General features: G+C 42.8%; 1 protein-coding gene across 1 annotated transcript; it reads right to left on the bottom strand.

Annotated features, from left to right (window-relative positions):
- Positions 1-6,215: 6,215 nt before the first annotated feature.
- FAM3B (FAM3 metabolism regulating signaling molecule B) lies at positions 6,216-17,610 on the bottom strand. The gene is made up of 8 exons (XM_063150372.1): positions 17,526-17,610; positions 12,990-13,127; positions 12,111-12,234; positions 11,381-11,439; positions 9,865-9,915; positions 9,088-9,175; positions 8,231-8,363; positions 6,216-6,518 (listed from the first exon to the last, which is right to left on the bottom strand). Exons 1-8 carry the CDS (start codon positions 17,542-17,544, stop codon positions 6,429-6,431), a joined length of 702 nt encoding a protein of 233 aa, XP_063006442.1. The 5' UTR covers positions 17,545-17,610; the 3' UTR covers positions 6,216-6,428.
- Between the last annotated feature and the right edge of the window lie 4,872 nt (positions 17,611-22,482).

The following is a 22,482-nucleotide window of genomic DNA, read 5'->3' as shown; positions in this document are numbered from 1 at the left end:
CCAGAGCCAGAGTTCTGCAGGATGGGGCTGGGGCTGTCGAGTGGGACATGTCCATAGCCTCACAAGGTCCTGGGCACGTCAGGGGCTACAAGTGCCCAAGGCTGGGGTTGCTCCATGCCAGTTCCAGTGGCTGTCGAAGGGGTGCTGGGGGTGGCCCTTGGTGACACAGGTGCTTGGTGTGCCCTGGGGTTCCCAGTCCCAGGAGAGCTGCCCTCAGGAGGAAGCAGCTCCCAGGATCCCTGTTCACTAGACCACAGCAGAGATGGAAGAGGACAAAGGGAACCCCAATTCCCAGCCCCCCAGCACCTTGCCCAGCTGGCTGAACATCAGGCCCTCAGCGGGCACTTGGTGAGGGCAGTGCATGGCTCAGTCCTGCCCCTGTCAGGGACTGAGGAGGAGGGGGCTTTGTCAGTGTGGAGGAAGAGCAGGAATCTGACTAGGATCATGAGCTTTCCCAATCCCCTAGATGTTAGGAGATACCAAGAGATCTCAGACTGGGAAGAGTCTCTTGAGTGAGAGCTCTCCCAAGGAGATGTCAGTAGCTGTGGAGAGCTCTCCAGCTGGGATGAGGAGAGCAGGAGCTGTCCCAGGGAGAAGCCCTCAGCTACCAAGAATTTTCCATGGGGAAGAATGCAAGGAGCAGGGCCTGTCCCAAGGAGCTGTCAGAAGCTCCCCAGAAGAATCTGACTGGTAGGACTCTGTTGGTCAAGAGCTTTCCAAAAAGGAAGACTCTGCTGGCCAAGAGTTGTCCCAAGGCAATGGTGGCAGAGCCTGTGTGCAGTCCAGTTGGGACAATAATGGTGATAAAGAGCTTGCTCAGGACAACCGGGAAATGCAAGTGTCTGCAGCGATGGGGTCAAGCCCTTGCTGTGGGAGAAAGACATGGCACAAACTGGGTTTCTTTGAGCTGAGTGAAGAAGAAGAAAATGTGGAGCAAAGACTGGGAGTTTTTGGAGAAAATGGGCTCCCAGTGCCTGTCCCTCGAGGCCTGGGTTGAGCGCGGGGCAGCCGAGCCGAGCCCCAAGTGCTGCTCTGGGCCTCGCCTCCCCACCTGGCAGCCCAGGGCCTCCTCAGAGCACGGCGGCTTCTCCCGAGGAGCAGGAGGCAGGGACAGAGAGCCCGGTGCCTGCCCAGCTCAGCTCCCCAGGCAGGAGCCCAGGCCCTCAGGGAGCAGCCGGCTCCCCCCAAGAAACGCCCGTCCCGCCTCAGGCGGGCGCTGCGGGCGCTGCTCTGCTGGCCCTGCCTGAGGGCACAGCCGGACAATCAGTGCCCGCTGCCAGCGCCAGGCCCGGCTCTGCAGGCCCAGAGCCTGCCCAGTGCCACACGGGCTGCCTGTCATGTTCCAGGGCTCAGGGACATCGCGCCTCGTCGGGAAAATGGCCTGGCTGAGGCTTAGGGCTTGAGAGGCACCAGCCATGTCAGATCAAGGGCAGCGGCACAAAGCCTGGGGAGAAGGAGCTCCCGCTCAGAGGGGACACCAAGAATGAAGAGTGACAGCCACAAGGACATTTGGCACAACTTCCCAGATAAGGACAAAACTCATAAAGCCAACTCAGCAACTGTGCTGAAATTCTCCAGCTGGGTAAAAGGTACTTCTGGCACAGGGAGACAGCAACCACCCACTCCTGGCCCAGTGAACCCAGAAACCCAGCGAGAAAACCGAAGAGACAGACTGGGCACAGAGAAAGACTAGTTAGCATAAAAAGTGGGGCAATCTTCTAGCCAATAGAAAAATATTAATACATTAATATTAAGGCATCAGTAAATTATTGCAAATTTATATTAGTTAATAATAAGAGAAAATATTAACTTAATATTTAATTATAAATAATAAATAGAAAATAATAAATAGAAAAACAGATTAGTATTTTAAAATACAAATGTAAATATAGCATATTATTTAATCTTTATAATGTCCATAAATAATAAATCTCTAAAAATAAAAAATATTTTAAATATTTAAAGATAATCTATTGTGTAATATATGATATAGAACATTGTAGATTACACATAATATTAATGTAATATCTAAATATTTAAATATGATACTATAAAATATACAAATAATAATAAAAATAATAAGAGAACCATGTAACTGGTAGGCAATGAGCATGAATGCCTTTGTTCACTAAAATATATAAATAGTGAAAAGTTTTGATAGTTGCTGTGCTGCCTTTGTGGATTTGCCACCCAGCAGCTCCTCCTGAGCAGAACTGTAAATAAAGGAAATAGCTGAACTCTGTGTGGGGATTGGCTTCTTGCACACAGGTGAAAGGATCCCTTTGGCACAGCAGCTTTGCCATGGCCACATGGATAAAAGCTGCTGCTTTTCCAGGCAGGCTCAGCTGTGCCCGGCCCATCTCGGAGCCAGCCGGGCGCGGGCAGAGCAGCAGAGATCTGAAACTCGGCGGCTGCGCGGTCGCTGTGGCCCAGACAATCCCCCAGCAGCCACGAGAGCCCCTCTGGGAACGAGCACCAGATCCCAGAGGGCGCCTCTGCCAGCTGCCCCCGAGCCCCTGCACCGAGGAGTTGTGGTCCAGGTGTTCGGGGAACCTCCTGGGGCTGCTGGGCCCAGCTGTGTGGTGTTCCAGGGAGCACCTGGCAAGCTGAGTTCCCCCACAGGGACAAGGGCAGCTGGTTTGGAGGTGTCCCTTGGTGCCTTCAAGAATCATTTGTCAGGGTCATTGTCCTGGTTGGGTGGCCAAGAGCAGCCTCCCACAAAACACTGCCAGGGAATTCCTATGAGCTAGGAATTCCTAAGAGATAAGAAGCACAACCACATAGGATTTATCTGAGAAGTACAAGGTTGAAATGTATATTGCTTTTGGCTAAAACATACCTATTAAAAATATGTTTTATTTTTAATGAGACCTGCAATAGAGATGGGGACAGGCCAAAAGGTCTATTCTTTGGATAGACTTTGGAAGAAGAACCTGACAGTGTAAAATCGGTGTTTTGGAGAAGAAGCTACATTTCCTATGCTGCTGACAACCTCTCCTGGAAAGAAAACCAAAACAAAACACGAAACCAAACCAACCAACCAAAAAACAACAACACCATCCCTCAAGCCAAAACAAAATGAAAACACAGCACAAAAAAACCCACAAAAAAAACAGAGCAGAGAACTGAAACCAAAACTGAAATCAAATCCCCAGAAATGAAGAACTGCTGTCACTCAAATGGTATTAAGCCACCCATCTCAAACACCTGAATTCTAGACATTGTTCAGCATCTCACTGCAGCTAAGAAGAGATCACATAAATCACAGTCACACATTACTTCCCTCCAGGCACTATGTTTAAATAAAAGCATCAGCTTCTTTTTGCTTGTCTGGGTGGATTGCTCTTGGTCAGAATTTTCCTTTAAGCACAAGAGCATCTTTCACTTTCTTTTCCTGTCTTCTATTTTTCTTTTAAGTATAGTGAAAACTTCCCACTTTGAGTTAGATAACACCACACAAAGAACATGAAGAAACAGTTGCCACTGAGGAACTGAAAATGTTACTTATTATTTGATCAATATTTTCAATGGCTGCCATCAAATTGGACTGCCAGGGATCCAGGGATTTTTAAGAGACATGTCAGGACCCTGAAATACTTCTCATGCTCTTAAATGGAGAAGTAAAAAAGGAGCTTTGTCCAGGTACTTTTTTCTTTATAGGACTGGTTGTCATGTTAACATAGGAGGTAAAAATGGGAGCATCTAAAATATGTTTCTACATGGGGGTACAAGGGATCTCTATGTGTGCAATGCTCTGCTGGGGATATTTGAAATGAGAACCTGCCCCTGGCAAAGTGTAGAAAAGGAAGTTCTGGCATGATGGGGACAAAGCTGCTGGTGTCCTCCCAACGTCACCTCCAGCCATGCCTGTGGTTCCAGTGTCTGCCCAGGACAGGTAAGCACCAGAAGGTTGGGTACTTCTAGAGGGGCAGAGGATGTGGAAAACCACTGTTACCACCTGCTGTGCCATCCCACTTCTAAATCCGCAAACCCACACCCTGAGTAATGCCACAGCCTAAAGCTCAGGGCTTCCCATGGGATTTGCCTACTGGGGTTAGAAAAAGATGGACTGCTGTGCAGGCTTTCACCTTACTGCATGGTGGTGACCTCACTTGTGTAATAAGCACCCAGAGGTATTTCCCAGCACTTTTCCAGCTCAGGAGAATGCAGGAAATCAGTTCTTACCTGCTCCTTGTGGTTGGCAACACCAGCTGGCATGGAGAACATTGACCTCCACCACTGCAGCTGTTGTTTTCCTCCCAGATTAAATTTTCAGAATTAGGATTCCATGAAAAAGCTTTTCACTTCTTCCTAGGAGGCAGTTCCTTTAAAACTATTGAAACCGTGGGTGCAAAGTCAAAATTCCACTTTCAAACCAACTCTTCAAGATTGCTTCTAATCTGAAAAGTGATTGAAAAAGTTGGCAAGTGATCACTTTTGCGTGATTTCTTCAGGTCAGACCGTTGTCAAAGTACTTGAGAATCCTCTTGCCATATTTAAATACTGTGTCATGAACAAATGAAAACAAAGCTGATGGTGGCTGTTGAGCACTGCAGATTATCAACGCACTTCAGTCCAGCCCAGGTGACTCAGCCTCATCTCTTTAAAAGTGGAAACACCACGGGTTAAAGACCATTTTGCAGGAATTCGTGCTGCGAAAGGTTCTCAGAGTGATTTGATCTTTGTTTCAAATGAAAGAGGTGCAGCTTTTACTGTTGCAAAGAGTGGAACACTTGTACAGAGTGTGAAGAACAGAGCCAATGTAAAGCATGAGAATGTTGTACTTCACGGTAACTGCTAAACAGAAATTGAAATAAAATTTAATTGTAACTGATGTGAGATTAATTGTGGCCTGGAGCAGGAGGCAGTGGCTGTCAGACTGCACAGAGCTCGAGGGCTGTCTCAGAGCTTGGCACTCTTGAGCACTGCCAGCCATTAGCACTGTAATTATGTTATTTTTATAATTCAGGCATGTAGCAAAGGGTGATTATGATGCAAAGGAATAAATGTCCTGCCAGAAACACAAGCACCACCCAAAAAATTATTATTATTAAGAAGAATGACTTAATGTGGAAAAACATAGAAACAGTATTGAAGTGCTCAGTTTGTACCCACCTCATCAGCAGCAAGGTGCTAAGGAGCAACCACCGAGTCTGCCAAAGTCAAATTGAGTCAGACTAATTTAAATTGATTTTTTGGCAGTGTCCCTGAGCTATGGAGTAGTTTGCAAACCAGTAGCAGGAAACTTTAGGGATTGGTGAGAGGCACACCACCAGAAAGCTGCTGGGAGCACAGCAGTGACTACAGGTGGCAGACACGGTTGGAGATTTGAAGCTTTCAAGCTTCATTTAAAGTTTCAAAAGGGGCTTCAAGGAGGAACCACAAAACGAATGTTTTAATATCAAGAAAAAATGTAAGGAAAGATTAAAACAGGTGGGTTCAGTCTAGGCAGGAAGGAGTAGATGAGGACAATCATCAGGCACACCATGGAATGATATAAAAAGAATAGTGATGAGTTATTCTCCATGTAATTGGCTTGGTCGTTTTGGATTAATTCCATATGGTTGGGGAATAATTAGAATAACAGTGGAATGCTGCAGGAAGCAACTTAAGTTATGGAATCAGCCATATGGGAGATGTCTGAACCACAGGGGGACAAACACCACTTAAGACTGTCCAGACACACGCTGTGCTTTAAAAAAGGGAAATTGAATAAATGTTTCTACAACTTCCTTTCAATCATGTGCTTGATTCTATATTTAACATGAACAACACTTAGGCTTCCATAAAGTCCCTACATTTTTTAATGTAAGTTGAACTTAAAGGAAGAAAAAAAATTAAATCAAACTATGTAGATTTGCAGCTTGAATTTGGCAAAATAATTCAAGTAACTGGATCTTTACATGTTAGCACTGCTGTTCTGTGTTGCCAACATCACTAAAAGCAGCTCAACAAATGTGCCTGCTCTTGCCATTCTTTCTCTCAACAGAAGAATGTTATTAATAAACTGACATCCAAGTAATTTGCTGTATTGCAAATGGTTTTAGATTGCAATTTAGACTAAGTGCTGTTTGTGTATTAGTATTTAAAGGGAACCAAAAGAAAAGACATACAAAAAAGAAACAAGTAAAACCAAAGCCCTAAAAGTATTAATGACAATCTATACTCACTTTCACAAATCCTGGCATTTTATGACTGAGTTCCTGAACACTGCATTTCCAAACCAGACTATTTTATTTTCACTTCTTATCAAAATACCTGTTTGCTTTCAGATTAGAATAAAACCACAGAGAGCGAAGATAGTTTAAAAGCTGTGCATTTGACTTGTATAATTGGTGTTCATATGCTTATTGAGTTCTGGAGGCAATTCATTACAGTCATAGGTATAAAAATATAGAATTGTCTTTATTAATGAGGTATGCATTTGTTCAGATCAGGTCTCTTGGGATACAGCCCTCTATTTGGATTTCAGCTGGCCAGCCTTTGTATCTGTTCTTTGTCTGGTCAGAGTGGTTTATCTGTAAAAATAAAATAAATTAAAAAAAAAGAAAAAACAGTATCTCTTTTTTTCTATTTATATATCAGTTTCTCAAATCTTATACAAGAGGAGGGGGTAATGAAGGAGGATTGGGAAGCTGAGGAGAATGTTGCACATCTTGCTTAACATAATGGGTGAAGATTGTGCCAGTTCCTCTCTTACACGGAGTGCTTTATTTATTTCACAGATGGCTATCATGACATACACTAAACTGATTATCTTTGTCCAGCAGAAGCTCTGAAATGTGAAGAATATTGCAAAAATATTCTGCACCAACACAACCTAGGAGTGACCTGCTGGGAAAAAGCTCCATGGGGAAGGACCTGGGGACAATAGCTGTCCCTGCCCAGCAGAGACCAACGAAGCCAATGGTGTCCTGGGATTATTGGGATGGGCACTGCCAGCAGGTCAGGGCTGACCCTGCCCCTGTGCCCAGCCCGGGGGGCACCTCTGGCTGCTGTGCCCAGCTCTGGCTCCTCAGCACAGCAGGGCCAGGAGCTCCTGGAGCTGAGCAAGGGCCTGGAGCAGCTCCGTGCCCAGGAAAGGCTGAGGGAGCTGGGGCTGCTCAGCCTGGAGAGGAGCCCCAGGGAGAGAGAGGGGCTGAGCCCTGCCTGGGCCTGCCTGGCCCTGTGTCTGTCCCTTTGTCTGTCCCTGCCTGGCCCTGTCTGTCCCTGTGTCCATCCCTCTGTCTGTCCCTGTGTCTGTGCCTGTGTGCAGAGCTCAGAGCAGGCCCAGGCTCTGCTCCAGGCCCAGCAATGGCCCCAGAGCCACGGGCAGGGCCTGAGCCCAGCAATTCCCCTCACAGGAGGCACAACTTCTGCCCTGGGCAGTGCCCAGCCCTGAGCAGAGCCCAGAGGGGCTCTGGGGGCTCCTCCTGGGGACATTCCAGAGCCACCTGGACCCAGCCCTGTGCCCTGTGCTCTGGGATGGCCCTGCTGGAGCAGGGAGGTGGCACCAGGGACCCTCTGTGGGCCCTTCCAGTCTGACCATTCTGTGATCCAGTGATATTCTGGGAAAAGAACCCCACTGTGGAACTTTGACGAGGCTGTGGAGGGAATCAGCATTGTGGTATTTTTGGGGTCCCCAGGATGAAGGAGGAATTGAGAATCTGACTCCCTGTTCCTAGAAGGCTAATTTATTATTTTATGTACTTATATTAAAGAATGCTGTACTAAAACTATACTAAAGAATAGAGAAAGATTACAGACAGAAGGCTTAACAAGATACTAATGAAAAACCTGTGACTCTCTCCAGAGTCCCAACACAGCTGGACTGTGATTGGTCATTAAGCAAAAACAATTCACATGTTGGATAAACAATCTCCAACCACATTCCAAAGCAGCAAACCCAGGAGAAACAAACGAGATAATATTATTTTCATTTTTCTCGGAGGCTTCTCAGCTTCCCAGGACAGAAATCCTGGCGAAGGGATTTTTGAGAAAACATGACAGTGACACAGCATCATCAAAGGACCTGAACTCTGTGTTGGATTTTCTCATTTCTGTCTGCCTCAGTCCATGATGAGCATGATTGGGCTTACAGAAACTGAACATAGCAAGGGCACAGATACAAACAGAAATCTCTGTGAAAAACAGTATCTTTAGTCTTCCTGCAACCTCTGGACAAGTTATTCCCAAAGTTTTTGGTTTTGATATACAGACAAATATAAAGTGAAAATGAAACAAATCTGACCTTTTCTTTTTGGATATCATGTGGCAGAGTGAAGCCTTTGGCAGCTATAAAAACCCAACTTGATCTGAACTTTATATTCTTTATTTCTTTACTTCCCAGTTCTTCTACTAATTTTTTGGCGCCATCTTTCAACCTAGGAAAATATAGTGAAAAAATGAGTGCTAAAAATTCAGGATGTGAAAAATGATGAAAAAGATCATGGCTGATTCATGCTTTACATTCAGCATTAAGCCTGCAGAAGTAAAAATGAGATTTAAATAGTCTTGAGAGCTGTGGTAGCAGCATCGCATTGAATTCACTGAGAGAATTGAATTTATAAAATTTTTTCCTTCTCAGTAAGTGACTGATGTTAATACAACCTGTTTGTAATAGCATAGCAGAAAGGAAAATGTATATCAAATACTGTCTGGTGCTTCAGTCCTTCCTAAATAAGGACAAGGGTATCAAACATGGATTAAGCATTTTCCTGAATAATACTATATTATGAACTCAGCTAAAAACCCCCAAAGATTCAAAAGCACCTGAAAAATCAGATTATGATGGTAGAAGGAACACAGACTAGAGACATCATAATTGGAGGTGTGGATAAATAACATTTCAAAGTAAAGAAGATTGTGACCCAGAGGTAACAGCAACATTTGGCGTGCTTTTAAGCAACATAATATCTACCCATCCTAGGGAGCACCAACACACAGATATGTGCAATCATGGAAAAGTCATGGAATTAAAACTTTTAGACAAGAAGTGAGAGAACAACTCTGAGTGTAGAATGGAATTTACCATTCCTTTACACCAATTCCCAACATGAATTTTCCAACTTTTCACCTCTCTGCCCCGCAGGCTCCATAACCTCCTACCTGGTGCTGCCATCATCTTGAGTGGCCATCAGAAGGAGGGTCCCTTCTGGTGCTTTCCTGATGAAATCCATCATCTCCCCTGAGTGGTCTGTGGAGTCATAATAACACAAATTATTAGAATAACAGAATAACCAGAATAACACAGCTGCTTATTCCTGGCACACACATCACATTCCTTCTCACGCACCCACAGTCACCAGCATTTTTATGGAGTCAGGGAATCACCTTCCCGTGCCTCAGAGCATTCTGGTTCTCCTCACTAATAGGGAAGGAAATTTGCCGTTCAAAGTACAGAAAATGTGTTAAAAGCTATTCTTAAAGTAGATAATCTTTCCAGCTATGTGGAATGATGTTAAGAGACAGATAAGCAAATTTCCTATGATGATTTTATAACTAAAATAAAACAAGATATGGCAGGAAAAGGAATTTTGCTGAGTGAAGTATCTGGATGTCATATCTCTTTAGGTGCTATTCCTACCAGACTGAAATAATGGAGACCAAAGAAAAAGACAAAAAAACAAAAAAGGGGGAAAGAACAAGATAATTTAACAAAAAAGATCATTAACTATCTCAACCAACAGGAGAAATTCAGCTTTTCAGGCTAAATTTGTCATCATATCTGGCCAGAACATATTTCATGAATACAGCAGCTGTTTGTTTCTAGCTGATCCCTGTTGAGAATACAAAGTCAAACAGGAAAGAGGACGATAATTACATGAATCTGTCTTTTCTTAATGCAGAAACACTAACAAAAGCTCTGTTGGACTCTTTTCTTACCTCTTGCCCACATTTGAAAAAATTTTGTCGAAATGAGTTCTCCTGTTTTATCTGTAATTAAAAAAAAATCTAAATATGAGCAAATATTATTTTATTCAATAGGCAAACCTAGAATTTTCAGCTAAAGCTAGACATCCCTAATTTTGAGTATTATTTGGCTTCTTTTGTTTCAGTTCTTAAATTGGAAGAAATATGAAATAACAAGTTTAAGATTTGGGGAGAATATTTTGTTTTGCATAGTCTCCGAATCATCAAAAGTGACTAAAAATTTTTATTTCTTCTTATTTAAAATAATTTTCTCGTGTGTGCTTCCATGTTTTTATATCTAAATATAATATAATAGGTCACAGCTGTAGATAGGAAAATTGGTTAAGCCTAAGACTATTTGAATGAGCTTAATTCTATTCTGTGCAGTGTTTGAGATGTTTAACCTTTCATCCATAAGGCACTAATTAAGAACAGTCATTATCTTGCCTGATCTAATTAGTGGACATGTAAAAAAATATATTTTGCTACAGACTGGTGCAGGATAATGGACAGATTTACCTGCTCTATTTGCTTGTGCCTTCTTGCTTGTGCCTTCAAGATGAGTATTTCTCCTCTTACTTTCATTTTAAACTCATTTTTGTATTTTATACCCAGGAAAGATTTTATGATTGTTGGAAAAAAAAGGGGCAGTAGTTTACTGGGGAAAAATTTGTAACAGATTCTTGTCAGTGGTTAATTTAATCCTCAGCAAAATCATACAAGTTTAGACAAAGTCAAGATCTTGCTTAGCAATAGTGAGACAAAAAAAATTAAAATATAAGTGTTTTGTGATCAAAGCCAGCTTGACTGTGCCTGTGAACTCCCTTTTTTCCCCCTCCCGCACAAGATTTAGGCATTCATTTTTTTCCTGGACCCATTATTGAATACACTGCACTTCATCACCCTTCCCATTCATCTAAATCAAAATTTAGGATTTAGGTGCCTCCAAACCTAGAATAAAGCACACCTGCTGCTTCCAGTGCTTTTACTGTAAGCAAACGGTAGTTTAATATTAATTCAAGTTTGTCTTTCTGTATCCTGAACAAGTGTGGAAAAGGAATTTGTACCATGGCTACACCTTGAGGCAGAACTGCAGCTCTCAGTTCCTGCCTCCCCCTTATCAGTGAGCAGCAGATATAATTTATCAAGGACTGAAGCTGAAAGCTGAGTCCTGCTGCTGGAGATCACAAATATTCTTGCTGTGCTACAAATCTTTTGTCTAATAAAATACATCTGTGTGCACATTTTCTATTCTGTTTTCCTCTATTGATTATGAACATGTCTCTTTTGTTTACCCAGAAGACTGTTTTTATCACACAGATTTGTTTTTCTTACATTCATGTGAATCGGGTTTGCAATATTTTCCTTTCCCTTCCATACTAGCTGGTAAAAAACCCCACAAAACAAAATACCCAATCCCCCCAAGAACACTGGTAATTTATTGCAGTCCAAAAGTATGTGTCTCTTTAACATTTTTTCTCTTACTTACAATTCACAATGGCAATGATTATGCCACTTTCAGCTTCATAATTCCCTTCATTTATAAGCCTAGAATTGAAATAAATACAATATCAGTAAAAGACACCTGTCCAGAAGCTCTGTGCAAAGTTATGTTTACCAGCGCGAAGTAATTTTCTCATACTTATGTTTTCTTCAGTTATTTAATTCAAAACTCTATTGTAAACAAGAGCTTAAAAATCTTGCACAGTGTATCAGTAAGTTTCGTTCAACAATGACTCTTTCAAAATGAGCCAGATCAAGAAAATATTTCACACATTTGCAGCCAGGAAGATAAAGGAGGAAAAAAACCCCAAACAAACAAGATGAGGTGTTTTTGTGACTGTACTCTCTGTGGATTATGTCTCCAGGAAAGGTCACTGCAAGGTTTTGAAGTTATTTCACCTGTCCAGTTTGAAAAGCTGTGAAAGAATCTGACTTTCAGAAGGTGCTGAGCAGTCAGAATTCTGTAAATCCTGCACCATGAAAATTGAAAATCCTGCTGAAAACTAACAATTGTATGCAGCTTATATAGAAGAACAAAGAAAATCACTGGATATTAGGTTAAAAAAAAAGACAGAAGAAGAAGAGTTAAATACTGTCAGATAAATTCTGAAGTTTTCCACCAGAATGGAGCCCCTGGTAGGAGCTCAGTTGCTGCTACTCAGCCCAAATATCTTTACAAAGCACTGGATTAGGTGTAAAGTTAGAATGGTACTCACTCCTCATCCTCAAAACAAATTTTAGGCCTCCTCTGTTTGCCACCACCACTGAGGATGCGATAGACAAAGTTCCCAGGTGGGCAGGGAGCCCAGAGGCCACACTTCTGCCTTCTGGGGGCTGGGGCTGCAACAGCAAAGAGGAAAAAATGTTTTATTGGATGCAGCATGAACAATTTCAACATGGGATGAGCCCCCTAAAGCCAACCTGCTGAACTCAAACATCTGAACGCAGAATCCTGGGATCGTGGCAACTTCACCACAGGTTGGTTTGGGCTGGAAGTTATCACTGATTCCAAAGAGGTATAATCCAAAAAACTTGAAAATAAGGTAATTATTATCTGCTATTCCACATAACAGGAAACAAGAGCTACCAGGATGAAGGTTTCCTACCAACAGCTTGAAGTGAATAGTTATCATTCTTATTTTAAGACCTCTTTTCACACAATAACTTAGTCATAGAATGACAAAAATATACACAGTAAACCACCTGGTCAGAGTAGAGCTAAAAAATAATGAGAATTTACTTACAAAGTTTAGTTACTGGTTCAGCTGTTTATCATAAATATAAATTACGTGCAATAGAAACAAAGCTGCAGCTTTGCACTCTTTTGCCCAGAAGTAAATTAGTTGTTCTTGCATCAGTGTTCAAATAATTACTTTTGTACATTTGCAAAACTAGGCTGACATTGTGTTTCTTCAAAAACAGTATCTAAGAAAAGGTTTAGCTTTGCTTTAATTAACTTTACAGTCAACTTCACTCTTATAATAGCACATACAAATGATTTCTTAGCTAACAAGCCATTTATTATTTAGCACATAAATACACAATATCAGATACAGTATAAGAAAGAAAAAAAGGAAATAAATACAACTACATACCCCTCAACACTGGTTTCTTTCCAATCTCTTGAAGTGCAGCAATAGATACTGTATTTTGGGGTACATGAACAGCAAGAAAGTATCCCAAATACCAAGCAGCCAAGGATGTCAACAGGAATCCAAATAATCTCAGAACAACTGTGAAGGGGAAAATAAAAAGGATAAAACCCCACCCAACAAAAAACATAAAAATGTTTTCACAGCAACACAAAAAATCTTGTTATTTTTTCTGGCACTGCTACCCAAACTGGCTGGTTTTTGTTTGATTCACTGTGCTAACCACAGCCTTCAGAGATGTGGCAATGGAGTATTAGGTGAATTCCTATCTCCAAGGACAACCCCTTTTGTTTCTAAAACTTGATCTTCAAGCAGAAAATTCCCCCAATCACTCTCTTCAATCCACATCCATAGCATCTCGAAGGAACACAAAGTTTAACTCAATCCTTGTACGATTTTTGACTCTGAAAAGTAAATACTGGCTACTACAGAGGTGTTTTGCAGTTACCGTTTATTTTTTGAGACATGCAAACATTCCAGGAATTGTTTTAAATACTGACCAAGCAGGGAATTCCCTGCACCCACATTTTTAACATGCTGGGTAAAAACAGCATAGCCCAAACAATCCCCTTCACACAATGAGCTCTCGCTGCATTCACAGAATCACCGAATAATCTGGGTTGGGAGGGACCCTCAATCTAATTAATTAATCTAATTTGCCCTTCTTTCAATGAGCAGGGAATTCTTCAGCTGCATCAGGCTGCTCAGAGCCCTGCCCAGCCTGACCTTGGGTATTTCCAGGGATGGGACAGCCACCTCCTCCCTGGATAACCCGTGCCAGTGTTTTAGCACCTTGCTGTGGAAGGTTTCCTCCTCCTGTTGAATATCTGCTTTTCCTCAACACCAGAAGTGCTGATGGCTTTCCTGATGAAACACACCACCTAATTTATGATGCTAAAGTAGGAAATATCACACTGCAGCAGTGGAATAGGTTGCTTTAGAGGCATGAGTCACTTCCTGATCTGCAAAGAACCATCCTTCAAAACAAGGGTCTGTTAAAGTGAAAGTTATTCATTTTGTAGTCCTAAAAACTGATTTCAACAGCACCAATGTCCAAAACTATGCAGTATGTTTACTTTGCCAGCTCTCTAGAAAATATCTTGTATTATTCAGTCTGAACCTTCCTTATAACTGTTTACACTCATGAGATAATTCTCTCCTTTCCTTCTTTGAACTGTCTTTTATAAACATTAAGATTTCTGCCCTACCCTTTCTCTAGAATTAGGCCAGATTTTTCACTTGTCCTCATCAAGTCCTGTTTTGCAATTTCTGCCACTCCTGTGAATTCTGCCCAATTGGTCTGCATCCAAATTCTGAAAAATTCTGTTACTCTGGTTATTCATGCCAGAAGGAACTTTGATTTTTTTTTTTTTTTTCCGGAAGAGCAGACTTTATTCACACAGGTTCTGTTGATAATCTACCATAAAGACAGAATTTTTTCCTCTCTAGCTACTCCCTCTTTGTATTTCTCCACGTGGTTATTCCTGCATTCTCCCAGCTTTAAAAATAAAAAGTCCAATGAAACATTGCAGAAACATTTGTGTGACTGCAGGGAAAATATTGTGAAAACTTGCTGTGTTTTCATCAAAGGATTAAGTTTGAGTAAGTAATGTAATGGATCTTCAGCTATTATGAATTTCCCTGCGTATTACTCATGAGAAATCTCTCACTCCACCACGAGTAGTGGTGCAAACCCACACTAAAATAATACTGAAATTACTCTGACACGTCATTTGAGCAGTGATGTGAGCACAAACACTGACAAAGTCCACATGCACAAATCAGGAAGCTGCTGGAACCAAGCAGAATGACCTTAGCTCTTTCTCAATATTAAAAAAAATTACCAGATTTATATACAAAATATATTTAATTAATATAGGAGGCCAAGTCACAAGTTTCAAAGACAAAACCCTGGAAGACTGAAGTGAAAATGACAATTTCATTGAGAGATTTCAGTGACTATTTTTGGGGAGAGGATGGAGCGTGGTGCATTGCAAAGATCTGTGAGAGCACCAGCCAAGTTTTGTTTTGCTCATTCCACAGTTAGCATGGCAGGTTTACCTTTACAATATATTTGCACTATTTTTCATCCTTATTATGGAGCAACTCTGTTGCAAAACAGGCTCAACAGTGCAGCATTTTATCTAAATAGAGGAGAAAGTACGATGTCTAATTGCTGTTATGCCTGATGTTGTTCCCTGGTGGAAATCATGGAACAGATTATCCTGAGTGTGATCACGTGGCACAAACATGATAACCAAGGGACCAGCAAGGGTTTAGGAAAGGCAGGTCCTGCCTGACCAACCTGATCTCCTTTACTGACCCCCCTGGGGGACGTGGGGAAGGCTGTGGATGTTGTGTGCCTGGACTTCAGCAAAACCTTTGACACATCTCCCACACATCTGGAAAAGCTGCAGCCCAGGCCTGGACAGGTGCACCTTCCCTGGGTTAAGAATTGTCTGCTCAGGGGTTTTGGGGGATGGTGCCACACCCAGTCCTGAGTGCTGTCCTCCAAGGATTAATTCTGGGGCTGGTCAGGTTCAATGCCTTTATTGATGATCTGGGTGAGGGGATCAAGAGATCACCTGCACACTCAGTTTGCAGACAACACAAGGTTGGGTGGGAGTGTTGATCTGCTGGAGGGCAGGAAGGCTCTGCAGAAGGATCTGGACAGGCTGGATCAATGGGCTGAGGCTTGGATCAGGAACAGGGTGGCCACAGGAGCAGGACCTGCCTGTATTGGGCACTGGTGAGGGCCACACCTCGAGTCCCGTGTCCAGTTCTGGGCTCCTCACCACAAAAAAGGCATTGAGGGGCTGGAGTGTGCCAGAACGGAGCTGGGCAGGGGCTGGAGCCCCAGGAGGGGCTGAGGGAGCTGGAAGGGGCTGAGTCTGGAGCAAAGGAGGCTCAGGGGCCCTCGTGGCTCTGCACAAGTCCCTGCCAGGAGGGCACAGCCGGGGGGGTCGGGCTCTGCTGCCAGGGAACAGGGACAGGAGCAGAGGGAGCGGCCTCAGGCTGGGCCAGGGCAGGCTCAGCTGGGACAGCAGCAGCAATTTGCCCATGGAAAGGGAGCTCAGGCCTTGGCAGGGGCTGCCTGGGGAGCTTTGCAGTGCCCATCCCTGCAGGAGTGAAAGAAACAACTGGATGTGGCACTCAGTCCTACTCTCCATTTCACAGAGTGGTGATCAATCAAAGGCTGGACTTGATGATCTTGGAGGCTTTTCCCAACCTAAATAGTTCTGTGAACCTATAATATATTCTGTATTTTATTTAGAACTATGCCTTTTAAGGCTCAATAGATTTCCCAACTGTCCTGCATAGTTTGTACCTGGTTCTCAAAACTCACAGTATATTTTCACTGTCAACCAACTTTTGCTTTTTGGGACTCAGAAGGCATCAAGAGATTTCATTGACCCAAACTGCTGGGTCCAGCTGGGTCTCTTAGGTTTACTGAGGTTATTTATCCTGCACACATACATTCATTTTTGGGTTTCTCCACTGCGCAAACCTCTACACAGTTAACAACAAAGCCATAAGCTCAGACAAAGTTAAGGTAATCAAGAGCACAATAAAGCACAAAGTGCAGCCTGCATGCAGGGAAGTCAGACTGGGCTTTTGTTGATATTGGAGGCTGTGTTTGCTCAGCACCAAGGAGCACCATGGGGACACTGAGCTACAGAGGTGTTGCTGTGCCTCCCTCATTCCATTTCTGCCATGGAGGAGCTCCCTGAGAGTTCCATCTTGTCACTGTCACGAGGCAGGGACACTCACGATACTCACAGTGCCAGGCAGAGGTGGCAGAGAGAAGCCAGGAGGAAGGACAGTCAGGATGGAGGTGTGGCAGGACATGTAAAACAGCAGAGCATAAGGAAAAATGACAGAATCACAGATTATGCCGAGTTTAAAGGGACCCACACGGATCATCCAGTCCAACCCCAACAATCCCACCCTGTGCCTGAGAGCGTTGTCCAAACCCTTCTTGAGCTCTGTCAAGTTCAGTGCTCCCTTCTTCCCTGGGGAGCTGTGCAGCGCCCAACCACCCTCTGGGTGAAAAACCCTTCCCTAAAATCCTAATATCTCCCTATCCTACTATCTCCTCTCCCCTGAGAGAGTTTCCTGCCCTTCCCTCGTGTCCTGTGTCAGCATTTCCACCTTTCAGCAGCTCCCAATTTCCCTCGGCCCTCAGGCGCCTCTTGGCAACAACTCAATCACTAAATACAAGCCCAGGACTGGGTTATTCTGTATTTAGCTGATCCCAAACCCCTACGCAGCCACACCTCGCTAACACACACCCATCTACACACAGCTGGGTTTGAACACAGGAAAAAAACTAAAAAAAGACAATATATTTAAGACTCGAGCATGACTTATTCCAGACTAAGAGCTGGGTTTTGAGCCGGCATCAGCCCTCTCGCCCTTTCCCCTTGGCCATGGGGGTCTCATCCCGTCCGGAGCGGTTCCGGGGCGCATCCTACTCACAGTGCCGGGTCAGCTTCATTATTCCTCCTCCTCCTCTTCCTCCTCCTGCCCGTCCCTCTCGCAGCCTTCCCCTGCCAGCACCGGGAAGACAGCGGGAAGGGGAGCGGCTGCCTGTAAGCGCCGCACCGCCCCGTTAAACAACTTTGAATTATTCTCCGCAGAGAGCACCCAGCTGGCCCGCGGGACAGGAGAGCACATGTGCCACTCATTTCCTTCTTTTTCCTTTTCTTTTTCCCTCATCTTTTCCTTTTCCTTTCCTTTCCCTCTTTTTTCTCTTTCTTTCCTTTATCGCTTTCTCTTTTTCTTTCCTTTCTCTCTTTCTCTCTCTCTTTTCTCTTTCTTTCCTTTCTCTCTTTCTCTCTCTCTTTTCTCTTTCTTTCCTTTCTCTCTTTCTTTTTCTCTCTTTCTCTCCTTGTTTTTCTCTCCCTTTCTCCCTTTTCTCCCTTCCTTATTTCTTCTTCTCCTTTCCTGCTGTGCTGTGGGTCCTCACAGATCATCTGCTCCCAACCCCACTTCCATGGCCAGGGAACGTCCCCCTGTATCAGGTTTCTCAAGCTTTGGACACTTCCAGGGATGGGGCAGCGCCCCACCACCCTCACAGGGAAGAATTTCTTTCTAATATCCAACCTAAACCTACTCTCTTTGAGTTTGGATCCATTCTCCAGGTGAACCAATTATTTTTGAGCCTGCTGAACCCAACCCAGGGCTTTTTCCATTGGAGACCCCTCCTCCTTTTTCCACAGCTCTGTGATGACACAATTTCCACCATGAGCCCACCCTTCCTTGGCTCATCTTTTCTTGTGTACCAGGTGTTGTGCACCATCACCTGGGGGTTTCCTTCCTGCTGGGGTAGCTGGGTCACTAATTTTCATTTAGAGAACTGTGGCAGTACCAGCTGTGGGTTTCTCTGGGTCTGGATTGAAGGCATTTGAGATGGTGTTTCATGTTCACACTCAGGTGTTTATTATTTCTTATCAGTAAAACAGTCTCACTGCTGTGAGTTCAGCAGCTTTTCATTAGAAGGCACAAAATGGCCAACAATCTCTTGTTCAAGGTCTTTTAAGACTAAACTATCCAATGAAGAACTGACACCTGGATTATTTTCCCTTTTACCCCAATAACTGATCCCACAGAGCTGCAATGGGGACTTTTCTGCCCAATTACAAAATGCCACCCAAACCCATGGAGAAGAAGGAAGAAGCAGCATGAAGAAGAAACCCAGGACAACACCCTGTGCCCTCCACCTTGCTTCCATCCACAACACACTAAAAACCCCAAAACCTCAATTTCTCACCAAGTGATACACCTACACTGCTCTCTATAATCTATTTCACACTTTTGTGGATTCTGGTCTATCTTGAAGTTTAGGAAACTTTCTCCATGAATGAGGGTCAAAGTCCCTGAGCACTGGGTTTCCACAGAAAACCACTCAAACTACTCTGTGAATCTGCAGTTGCCCTTAAAACCTCTCAGATTTAGTTTCCACTAAGCTCTTTCATTCCCTCTGCCTCTAATGATGCACAGGAATGATGTTTAGCTCAGCAAACAAATGAATAAAATCCTGCAGGAGGGCTCATATAGGAACTGCAGCCAGAGTGGGGCTTTTGCATTCCTCCCAGGGCACTGCTGAAAGCTGTAAATGTTTGCAGTCCCTGCAGAAGAGGTGTTTCTTGTCCTTGTCTGTGAGTTGTATATTATAATACCCTGTAAATTGCAGGTAAAACCTAAGGGAGTAATTGCTGCAGGTTATTTTCAAATGTACTGGAGCTTGCAAATGAAAAAGCAACGTCCCACAAAACCTGGGTGTGTGAATAATTAAAGAGGTAACATGGGACAAATAAACTTAAGCAATGAGAAGCATTGGACAGAAAGTAAAAAGAGTTATGAGGTGGCAAGAGGAAGTTAAGGACAACACTAGGCTGGCATACTTTTTAAAATATGCAGTTACTTCTGCAGGAAGTGTTAACTTGCATAAGAAAATGATGCCTCTGTTAATAAATGATTGAAACTGTTGAAGACTGCACTTCTAGCCCTTAAAGTAACAATAATCCAGCTCTTAACCCAAAACACTGTATGGTAACCAAATGAAAAATTCATATATTTTTATTAAAGCAAGGAATATTAACTAGGAGTTGGTATAATTTAGTTTTGAAATAAATTTATTGTTTGAGTAGTGGTGGGTCACAGATTCCATAGGGAAAAATTTTAAGCCCTTAGGAACTTTGTCAGCACCTCAATACAGTGAAAAACCCACTTCACTGGCCATCAGTGTCTACAGGAAAAAATGAAATTTTGCCTGCTTTTACCCACAAGAAAAGTGTAGCAGCTTCTTTTTCATTACTGCCTAAACTACATGGAACTACACCCAGGCATTTGCTCCAAATCCTGGTTTGCTGGCCTGCCAAATCCCAGGGACCCAGTGGCTGAGGGGATTTTAAGTGCCTAAGGAAGAGGAAACTCTAAAATGTTTTACTTCATGTATGTCTTTTGTATCTGCAAAAAAACCCAAGCTACACTTCTTTCTTTAGTGATTAATCAAAGATGCGGGGTGCAAAACCCTTCTGAAGGATCATTTCTGATTTCATCCTGCAGATTCCTCTAAGATTTCAAATTCATTCTGTACTTTGAAATCTTAGAGGAAAAAACTTACAAAATATGAATCTGCACTCTCAGCTCCTGTGAGGCTGTGAGACCCTTTGGTGATAAGCAGGACAGGAAATCTCCTCAGGAAACAAATGACACCGAATGGAGCAGCTGAGTGCATCTACAGGGTCCTACTCTTGTCTTATCACCACAAGACCCAGTCATCAGAGGAGGTTTATGGTCTGAGCCAGTAAAAACTGCACCAGCCAGTTCCTGCTTGCCCTTTGAGCCGTGGCACCAACAGAGGGATTTTCTGCATCCACCTCACTTGACTAACAAATGAGCAGAAGTGTCATGCCAGCCCTTGTAAGAATTTAATTTGTGTTTTCTGCTTGCCCACAAATGGCCAGCAGTGGATTTTCTGTCCTGCCAGGACAAGTTCAAAGAATTTAATGATTTAAAAGGAAGGCAGAGTTAGCAAGGCAGGGGGAGAACGTTGGACTAAATCTTTGCTTGTAGAGCTTAGAATAAGTAAGAAAATAGACCTCCTACATAAAATGTGCAACTGGTGTCTAATTTTACCTAAGACTCGGGGCAGACAAGAACATGCCCATGGACAACAGGGGCAGCAGTGTGGAAAAGCAGTTATTTAATTCACCCATAATTCACCATGTGCCTATGCCATAAGTTAACTCACCCATAATTCACCATGTGCCTGTGCCATAACTCAGCATCCTGTGTGCTGGTGACATGAAGGGGAACATAGAGAAATAGAGATGTAAATGTCTATTGTATTAAAACTACTGTTGATTTTTGTTTGTTTTTTTTCTGGTTTTTGTTTGTTTCTTTGAGTTTTTTACCCTCCCCCCCCCCTTTTTTTTAATACCTTCACTGTCTTCATGAAACCCAGGACTATATACTTAAAACAAGATGAGAACTTTTAGATACTTCTTTTGTGGATATAAAGGATTAAATTCACCTTCCCCAAGATAAGCAAAAATGGGTCATTTAACAAAGGGGAAAAAGCAAGCATTGATTACTTTCAGCTGATAAGCTGGAAAACCTGTAAATTTATGAGTCTGGGGTATTTCTGGCCTGCTGAACAACGAAGGTGGGGCTAATTTGTGTGTTTTTCTTCTGCTTTTTTAATCCAGAGAAACATATGGAGAATATATTGAATTGCACTTGATCCAGATAGAGGTGATATACATCAGCAGTCAAAAATAAATCAGCAGTTAAAAATCAGTATAAACCACAAGCCCAGAGAATGTTCAAGTTGTCCAACAATAAAAAGAATCTCATTCAGTAAGAGTACAGAAAGATGAAAGTAATGTTAAATTTACAATTAAAAAGCACTCAAGGGAAAAGTAAATAGTATTCTTACTCATAGTACTTCAGAACAATTCTGGGTGCATGAAAAGAATTTGAAGAAACATAATACCTTGTCTATTCATAGAAAGCAGTCTCATCTAGCTAACAGCTGTAAAAATCAATACTCTAATATTTGTGTAGGCACTGGCAGCAGAGATCCCTGTGTTCTTTGCAATAACCTGTATTTCTTGGGGAGAGCTATTGAATTCCCTAGCCAAACAGATGATGAGTCAAGGTGTAGGCAAGTGGTACTTGTCAGCCTCTACAAGGGAAAAAAAAAAACCCAAAGAAACCACAAGCCATTTATTTTTAAAGAGTTTGTTTTGGTGGAGAAAGGGGAGAATAGTAAATGTTTACTGTTTAAGTGGCCGTCAGAATTACACATTGTACTGGAAATTACACAGAGCACTTACATTGCCAACCTTCATGTATTAGTCTACACTCCACTGTCATTATCAAAAAAAGCTGTATTCTTGCAACAAATTCTTGCTTTTGTGTTTCACACACAAACTTAAAGGCTGTTTTATCTAAACAGGCCAGTTTTCATGGGCAAAGATGAGCAAGGGTGTGGTGGTGTTCACAGGGGTCCCAGGATGAGGGAAAAGAGGGGAACCTCGACTCCATGTTTCAGAAGGCTGATTTATTATTTCATTATATATATTATATTAAAAGAAAATTATATAATAAAACTATACTAAAAGAATAGAAGAAAGGATTTAATCAGAAGGCTAGCAAGGAATAGAAAGGAATGGTAATAAAATCTTGTGACTGAGAGTCCAAGCCAGCTGACTGTGATTGGCCATTAATTAGAAACAACCACATGAGACCAATCCCAGATGCACCTGTTGCATTCCACAGCAGCAGATAACCATTGTTTACATTTTGTTCCTGAGGCCTCTCAGCTTCTCAGGAGAAAAAATCCTAGCAAAAGGATTTTTCATAAAAGGTGTCTGTGACACAAGGGAAATGTGAACAAACAGTTTTACAGTTTTGGATTCAATGA

Source organism: Melospiza melodia, chromosome 2 (assembly GCF_035770615.1).
Source record: "Melospiza melodia melodia isolate bMelMel2 chromosome 2, bMelMel2.pri, whole genome shotgun sequence".
Classification (NCBI taxonomy): domain Eukaryota; kingdom Metazoa; phylum Chordata; class Aves; order Passeriformes; family Passerellidae; genus Melospiza; species Melospiza melodia.
The sequence above is the reverse complement of the archived record's forward strand: the minus strand, read 5'-3'. Positions and strand labels throughout refer to the sequence as shown.